Here is an 8,297-nt window from a genome sequence, read left to right as displayed (position 1 = left end):
ACTAAGCTCGAATCAAGCTCAATTGTATGTTTTTAAGAGCTCGATCTTGTTGATAAAAGCTCGAATTCGACCCTCTATCAATCTTAAACGAGTCAAGCTCAAGTCTGATATTGTTTCGTTTGATTTGAATTGTTGACATCCTAAATGAGTGCATTGGAGAAACATATGTCATGTGGTATAATTGTGCGCTAATTGCATTTATTTATATTGAGTTAATAACATATGCTTTTTTTTTGTTTCTTATATTTGATTACGATTACTTCTATATCTATCTATGTCCATATAATTTTTAAAGCTAATTCAATTATATTTTTGTGTTAATGATACTAATTTGTTTTAAAATAATTATCATTAACTAAATATGACAAGATTAAATTTTATTTGTTACGGCTGGTATCAATAAATTTTCAACAGGGTCGACTCCTTTTGTACTAAACTTGGGAACTTATTTAGAAAATCGAACAGCGAGTAAACAAACACAAACAGCAGAAGTGTGATTTAACTGATTTGGGGTAGCCTTCAATATTTCGAGGAAAAAGAGAGGTATTGCTGTAAGTGAGCATTCTGAACCGATTTCAATATCTAAAACCTCCTCGCTTCGCGAATGTTTCATCTGCGCAGCCAACTTAAAATGGGTTTAGCGATTGTTGATCTTTGGCAACTACTTCTCTCAAAAAAGGTATTTGTTTTTATTTTTTTTGTTTGTCCTTGAAAATGTGGGTTTTATTGGGCAGTCATAGCTGTTTTGGGATTAACTTTTGGATATTGGAAGATGGGGTTTTGGTTTTCAGTTTGATAAATCACTTAATTAGATGGTATTAGAAATTGGTCGATTCTGAACACTATGTACGTCAAAAGCTCGGTGGTGTTGGGGACCAGATCTTCGGGGGGGGGAAAAAAATTCTTGGGACTGCTCGTTCTTGTATTTAGGCAACTATTTGATTTCTGTCAGTTTTAGTTTTAGTGCTTATTATTTTTCGGGTGCTGTGATACAAAGGAGCAGGAGCAAATCACAATTCAAGAAGCAAATTTACTGATGAAATGGCATAGTCAGACTCTGAGAAACTCGATGATTGGTTTCTCTGGTGCTGCTATTGTTTCCATGCTAGGTACGTGTTTGGATAATCATTCTGGCTACTGAACTTATAATTCAGATAACATTTGTGCAGTTTAGCACTTTATGTACAATAGAGTGCTTCCCTTTGAATGCGAATGTCTTGGGAGATGCATATATATAGGCCTATGTAGATTGGATTTAGTGGTTAGATTTTATTTTCACTCTCACAGAGGTATTTAGACTAGCAATGCATGTGAGAGAGGCGAGGATCTATCTATCATGGAATTATCCGTTGTGCATTTCTGGCTTGTGTTGTGTACTTATGTGTAAGGATGTTTGCTCGAATGGTATTTTCAGTCATGATGAATACAACTGCTAGTATTAAGGGTATTTTGTCCTAGTGCTTATTCAAAACAAGCTGGGATGGCATGTGAAGAATCAATCTACTAATATAGAGTTAAACTAATATTTTTCTTTCATATTGGTTTCTAATGTTATAAAACTAATGTAATTCACAGTAACTTGATTGGTTTGTGCCAAAGTCAAGAGCGATAGTGAAGTATTTCAACAACAATTTGGTCCTAAATAGTTTTGTATTTTTTTGTTCTATTGAATTGGATTGTATAAACTGTTATTGATGCCTTCCATAATGGGTAAAATTGCTTGAAAATTTTTCTATTTGCCTGTTACATACCGGTGCTTCAAAATGGGCTTAAGGGTGTTGTAGATGGAGATACAAGTGGTATACTTCTGCACCACTGATTTAGAGTAATTAAGTATTTATTTCATGCACGCAGCGAAGAAGGCTATGCATGCACTCTATTTGATAATCCAACCATGTGTTAGTAATGAAAATGCTTATTGTATTGTGTGGTGTCGAATGGCTGATGGCTTTATTAAAGACTATTTAATTTAGTTATCTTGTAAGATTTGTGGTTCTTACGGTCTAATTGCATTATTTTACTTTATTGTTTCCAGTGACCCCAAGGAGGCTAAATATTTTTGTTCGTGGTAGCCTTTCACTTGGTACGCAGTTTTATACCTTTCTCATGTCTTTTACATTCTTCAACTTTTTATTATTATAACTATTCATTTCTTACTTGTTTAATCCTTTAGTGAATAAGTAGTGAAATTGAATTAAACTGTGTTGACCGGTGACTAAGTTTCATTGGACTTCCTAACAACTACTGTGAGATACATTTACTGCCAAATATACTGTGAGATACAGTTACTGCCAAATATAATGAAATAAATTCATGCTGTGTTGTCAGCTAGCAATCGGATGTGGAATAAATATTGAAAATTACTTTAAAGAGAAAAATGGAGTTGTGAACTGACTAGATACCACACACTTTGAGTTGGATAATATCAGATCTAATGTAAATCCATTTCCTTCATATCATAACTTCATTTATAAGCTATGCTAAGAGATCTATTTATTGATATACTTGTAGGGACTTCTATTGTTTGCGCATTGTGGAATTTTGGTAGGTCTCTTGAATCATGGAATGACCGTTTTCTTTCGCTGGAAGGCAGTCGGATGCAGAGAGAATTGGCAGACATGTAAAAAATTCTTACTGAACCCTTAAAATTTTGCAACTCTTTTCGGTTTGATTTTGTGTGCATTTTTACATCACTGCCACTACAGAAGTATAATCAATATGTGGCCAAGCTTTGATATTTAAGATTAGAGCTACCATGATTGCTAGTATTTTTTGCATTACCTGCATCATTTTGCAAACCCTTGGGGAGTTTACTTGTTGAATTGTCAACAATAGAAATATTGCAGAAAGAGAATGGGACACTTACGTAATTTGGTTATTAATGCCTACGGCTATGACATAATTCCTAGAGGTTGAAAATTGTATTAACTCTTAGTTCACATTACATTCATGATCTTTTTATACAGTCGACAATATATTGGAATTATCATATTAGAATATCTTCCATAATACTAAATCACAATCAAATTATATTAAATATATTTTGTAACTTTAATGATATCAAATCTGATTCAAGAATTCATTCTTTTATTTTTAATAACTCTAGTCGTTGATTTTGCATTACTACGGTGATTTACGCATGATGACTAAATGAGAAAATGGAAAAGTCAGTTTTCTGATGTTCTCTGTTTTCTTTTGGAGTTAAGATTTGAGGGGAAGTGTATATTTGTTAATCTTTTTCTTTTGCTATTACCTTAGAATGTTGAAGAGGTATAGATATGATCCGTTGGTACTTCAACGTCTCTCAAAGCATTTTTACTTGGAAGAAGTTTATGAAGATTCATCAGCAGACAAGCCAAAATTTATGTGGCAAAGTCGATACTTTTATGGTGATCCCGCTTCTGATTTTCAGAATACATCGTATACTGATATAAAAACTGATTCAAGCAAGAATGATGTCAAGAAGACTACTGTAGAGCCCAAGGAAGTTTATGTGAGTATATATGCTTGAATGACATAATTTTCGAAAATCGAAACAACACAATGGAATATGGTCAAGTTACAAGAATATAGCACCTCGTGATATTTGTTTTTTTTTCTATTGTTATAAATAATTGTTAAGCTAATCCGTTTTTCTTGTTCGTATCCAACCAATCTAAAACATGATTTACATTCATTTGGAAACCCAAAAAAATAAAGTTCCATTTTTCCATGATGACTCTTATCTTGTGTTTCATCAAATTTTTCAGGTGGACACTGCCACTGATGATTCACAGAATCCATTTGATTTTGTATTTGGGCTTCCCGGAAGTGCAGAAAACACCCCTCCCAAAACTTCAAGCACATCACCTGGAAGATCGAGTCTCAGAGAAAGACGTTCTCGGCGCAGGCACAGAAGCCGTCATCAAGTAGATTCAAATGTTTGAACTCAAGATTTTATATCATCCCTCGTGCAATCCATCTATAATGATGTGAGATCCACTTCGACCCAAAACCGGTTCGACTTTTATGTTTCAAGTGGTTTGTACACGTTAGGGCCAATGGGCATATATCCTGGGTTTTTTGCACCTCGGCCATTGGAATTTGCATTTATTCATAATACAAGTACGTTTAAAAATAATGACAACATTTAACATAGTTTTATTTGCAATTGCTCACTTCAAAAGAGAGAGTGTCTGTGTGTATAGTAATCCTTTTTAAAACTATAAACTAATTTCATAATAATTCCTTTTTATAATTTGATAATTATTCCTTTTTTTTTTTTGTTGATTCTAATATTCTCATTCCAATTTTAAAGAATCATTTTAATATTCTTACCGGCCCGTCCATTATTAGAAAATTAGATATGTGGTTCATGTAAATTTTCTCGGGAAAAAAAATAGAGATTTCACTTTTGGAGATTGGTAAGTGATTTGAGGTCGCCCTCAGAATTTTTCTCAACGCCAACCGTTGAAATTCTTGAATCAAGAGCTTTTTATATCCATGGCCTCTGTCACTTTTCATTTGTGTGATGTGTAGATAACAATTCATTATAACAAATAATATTAGCGCAGAAAGGGAAAAAAACAAAAAACAAATCTTCAACTTCTTGCTTTTTGTACATATTGGAAATCCCCATTTTTTACATAAAGAAATCTTTATGATGCACAAACACATTTGTATGTATAGAAATTTGTAATATGCATATTTACGATCATTGTTAATGTTTGCATTTTTTTTCTTTCTTGTTTGTTTCAAATCTTGAACAAGAAACCTTTAATGATTTCATCTTTTCCCTTTCATCTTCCAAGAAACTATATTTTCATCAAGAATTTGGTTCTGATAATATTCGTATTCCTTTCATCTCTACAATATATCGAGGCTATGAGGGTGCACCCCATGACAACCAAGAGAAACGTCGCCATCCGAGACGACGACGGTCACGATTTCAACTCTATGGGAGGAAATGTCCAAAAGAAGCTTAAGAAACTCCCTCATGTTTTCAGCAAAGTCCTGGAGCTTCCGTTTAGGTCGGATGCGGATGTGGTGGTGGAAGAGGGGGTTGATTTCTTCAGATTCATCGTGGAAATCGAGGTGGATGGCTATGATGTCAGCGTCGGAGATGTCAGGGCTCATGCAGTGGAGATTCATCCGGGGGTGATCAAGATTGTGGTTAGAAACAACCTGGGGTCGTCGAGGATGAGTGACGTGAAGTTGTCCTTGAACAAGTTGGAGGTGGACACATGGAGGTATCGATTGCCACCCTCGAGCCTCCCGGAGATGGCCACCGCAATGTTTATGGACGGAGCGTTGACCGTCACCGTGCCGAAAGGCGGAGGTAGGAGGGAGTTTGTCGATGGGATAGATGGTTGGGGAGGTGGCAATCTCGTTCTTGTGCAGTAGTAGTTTTCAAATGCATGAGTTTATATGAATCAATTGATGTTTCCATGGTTTTTTTTACCCTAACTTTGTATTCTAATAAAATGATGGATTGGGCTGAAAATTCTCTTGCGTTGTGAATTGTGATTATTTTATGATTGCTGCGAATCGATATGGGATTGGAATCAATAATTTTCAGCGAAAATAGTTTCAAAAATTGTATAAAAAACCATAAGAGAAAATATAGATGAATACAGAGAATGAGAAAAGAGAGAATAATTCAATACTAATCATGTTTAATTTTTATTGAACTCAATAATCTTATTTATAGGAGAAAATAGAATAATACAAATATTTACTGATATACTTTTGTCATATTTATCATGATCGCAAATCTATAATAATTTATAACAAGAAATTATTTTATAACACTTCCCTTTAAATGATTATTTGCACAACAACCAATTCGTAAAAATCTTAATTTGGCAAGATGGATGTTTGGTAAATTCATTAGGACTCAAATGTTACCTTGTTAAAACATTGACAGTAAAATCCTCATGGAAAATATGAAAGAAGGAAAAAGAGTACAACAATAGATAACTTTTTTGTATGTGCTCGCGATGATGAATAAACCTCTTTAAAACCTTACCTGGAAAAACCCAATGGGAGATTCCATGTGAAAGAAAAAGAGTACGACATATCTCGCTACTTGCTAATTGTTTCATTAAAACCTTGTCATGAAAAACCACGTGGGAAAAATCATAGACGGGAAAAAAAGAATACAACTTTTATTGCTCCCTCAATTGCAATCATAGCTTGAAATTATTAACTCTTCGTATTCCGATCTTGTACACCAATTTGCCAAAAGTTTATGCAAATGATAACTTTATGAAAAGATCGGTCGTATTATCTTCAGTTGTTGCTAATTTTTTTTTTATGTAAATCCATAGAGTGTTTAAGATTGCGAATAAAATTGAGCATGTGCTTTGCTGGTTGCCAATGTCTTCAAGTTGGAGAATGATTATACCTCAATAGTGTCATTTCGTGAGATATGATGATGCATAAATTACATTTTGATATGGTACTTCAATACCAAATACTTTTTCTTAAACTTCAAGTTTGTGAAAATGATACTTTGAGCATCAAATGGTCAAACAACCACAAATGTATGTAACTTATAAAAGTATTTTCATACATTTTTTGTACTAAAACTTATGAACATATATTCTTCTAGAAAATGTTCAATCCATAATCGTATACAGAATTTTGTATTTTCTAAGAATTTCATGACAAATTTATATTTCAAATATTTGGCCATTTTAGTAAACTCTTTGAGAGAAATAAGTCGAATGCATCATATGTACAATGATCATTTTAATTCCTATAATGATATGTTGTTCTACTGAAATGATAGTTTTGAAGGTTGAATCTGATTTCGTTCGGTACCTCAAAATATTCGAAGATTTTCTATATATATCACATTCATGACAAATTAAATTATTTTCTCATAACTGACTTTGGGTTAGAAGCTTTGAGCTAAAGTGTGTTTATATATCACATATCATTTGTCAATAATTTTTATTGACAATCACTATAAAGTATAGTTATGAATATTCATTATTTTGCATAATAAATTGAGACAATTTCATCATAATTATATAATTTCAATCCAAAAATTTATTAGATTGATATAATTTGTTAATATCTCATCTAATATACTTGTTATTCTTCATGAAAATCATCATCCAAATTAGATTCATTAAATTAATTGGTCGATCACGGTTATAGCGTCTTTTTTGCATTTACTTGCAAGTAAAATAAGATATGGTCTTGCAGGACATCGATTTTTTTCAGAACGACCAGCTTCCATTGACATTGATATATTCACTCATTTTCTTTAAATGGGTTATCCATCGCTTCAGACGAATTATATAAATTGTTCAACTAGAATATTAATGAAGCTAAACATTATAAGAAATCTTATTCACATTATCAAATAATGTATGTAAATTAAACTTTAAACTTCATGTTCACTTTGTATCACATGGAAATCGACATCAATTGTTTTTTTAAAAACTTCTAGTTTCCTCCCCTTAATGTTGGAAACATTACTTACAAGAATGACAAATGAGAAGTTGCATCAATCTAAACTCATTGTTTTAATTCAAAATACAAGATCATAAAATTCAAATTATTTCCAACATATTTACAATCTCTTCAAGAAATTAATTGTAGTACATTTCTCACACAATCAATTACTTTAATACATAATCAGTTGACATGATATTTACAATATATGTTTCAGATATCCTCAAAATATGACACATTTATTCTCAAATCAGTAGTCTTAATTCAACTAAACCAACTTATTTATAATCATAAAATTGATATGCATCATCTATTTCAATCAAGCAATTCTCTTGATTATATATTATTGAAACATTTTTCAATAAATATTTTCTCAAACATCAAGTTGCGATTCGTGAGCCCACATTTATCTTTACTTATTCATTACAGATAATATGAGGATTTTCCGTCAATTTGAACAACTGAGATTCGTATCAAATTTTCTAAGCCATAAATAAAAATTCATAAAATCTTTTGGATCTTTGACTAAAAAATCTTCATATTTATTAATTCAGGAACTTCTTGCTTCTTCATTAATTTTTGTGTGCATTATCAATAGTTTGTTAAATATTTATAAAATTTGCTTGCTCAAGCTAATCCATTATGCCAAATTATGAAGCATTTGTATCAATGATACTTTTGTTAGTATACAAACTCTTTGGTTTTTGGTTTACTATTGCGGTAATGTGAAACATAATAATAATAATAATCATATTACGAATAATAAATTTATTCTCTTCCATTTTTCTTAAGGTAAAATGCATATCACCTCTTTGGAGTGCTATAGCTCTCTAGAGTCATTGATTTATTGA

General features: G+C 32.1%; 2 protein-coding genes across 7 annotated transcripts; both read left to right on the top strand.

The window, feature by feature from the left end:
- Positions 1-422: 422 nt before the first annotated feature.
- Positions 423-3,932, top strand: LOC140833848 (uncharacterized). Of its 6 annotated transcripts, none has more exons than XM_073198299.1 (7): positions 435-543; positions 622-679; positions 1,004-1,109; positions 2,036-2,083; positions 2,512-2,620; positions 3,259-3,493; positions 3,750-3,932. In XM_073198299.1, exons 2-7 carry the CDS (start codon positions 632-634, stop codon positions 3,924-3,926), a joined length of 723 nt encoding a protein of 240 aa, XP_073054400.1. In that variant the 5' UTR covers positions 435-543; positions 622-631; the 3' UTR covers positions 3,927-3,932. The 6 variants fall into 6 exon arrangements, with proteins under 6 accessions (XP_073054397.1, XP_073054395.1, XP_073054396.1 ...); XM_073198297.1 differs by having other exon boundaries at positions 622-685; positions 998-1,109; XM_073198298.1 differs by having other exon boundaries at positions 436-543; positions 998-1,109.
- A 931-nt stretch (positions 3,933-4,863) lies between these two features.
- On the top strand, positions 4,864-5,382 carry LOC140835364 (uncharacterized). Its single transcript, XM_073200852.1, has one exon. It carries the CDS (start codon positions 4,864-4,866, stop codon positions 5,380-5,382), a length of 519 nt encoding a protein of 172 aa, XP_073056953.1.
- The last annotated feature ends 2,915 nt before the right edge of the window (positions 5,383-8,297 follow it).

This window comes from Primulina eburnea, chromosome 6, assembly GCF_022965805.1.
Source record: "Primulina eburnea isolate SZY01 chromosome 6, ASM2296580v1, whole genome shotgun sequence".
NCBI classification, from domain to species: domain Eukaryota; kingdom Viridiplantae; phylum Streptophyta; class Magnoliopsida; order Lamiales; family Gesneriaceae; genus Primulina; species Primulina eburnea.
The sequence above is the reverse complement of the archived record's forward strand: the minus strand, read 5'-3'. Positions and strand labels throughout refer to the sequence as shown.

What these genes read in the sequence shown, in the direction of transcription:
- LOC140833848 (XM_073198294.1), top strand. Translation starts at nt 605, where the DNA reads ATGTTTCATCTGCGCAGCCAACTTAAAATGGGTTTAGCGATTGTTGAT. An exon ending in TCGTGGTAGCCTTTCACTTG is followed by an intron (nt 2,084 to 2,511) that starts GTACGCAGTTTT and finishes ATATACTTGTAG; the next exon opens with GGACTTCTATTGTTTGCGCA. An exon ending in CAGAGAGAATTGGCAGACAT is followed by an intron (nt 2,621 to 3,258) that starts GTAAAAAATTCT and finishes CTATTACCTTAG; the next exon opens with AATGTTGAAGAGGTATAGAT.
- LOC140835364 (XM_073200852.1), top strand. Translation starts at nt 4,864, where the DNA reads ATGAGGGTGCACCCCATGACAACCAAGAGAAACGTCGCCATCCGAGAC.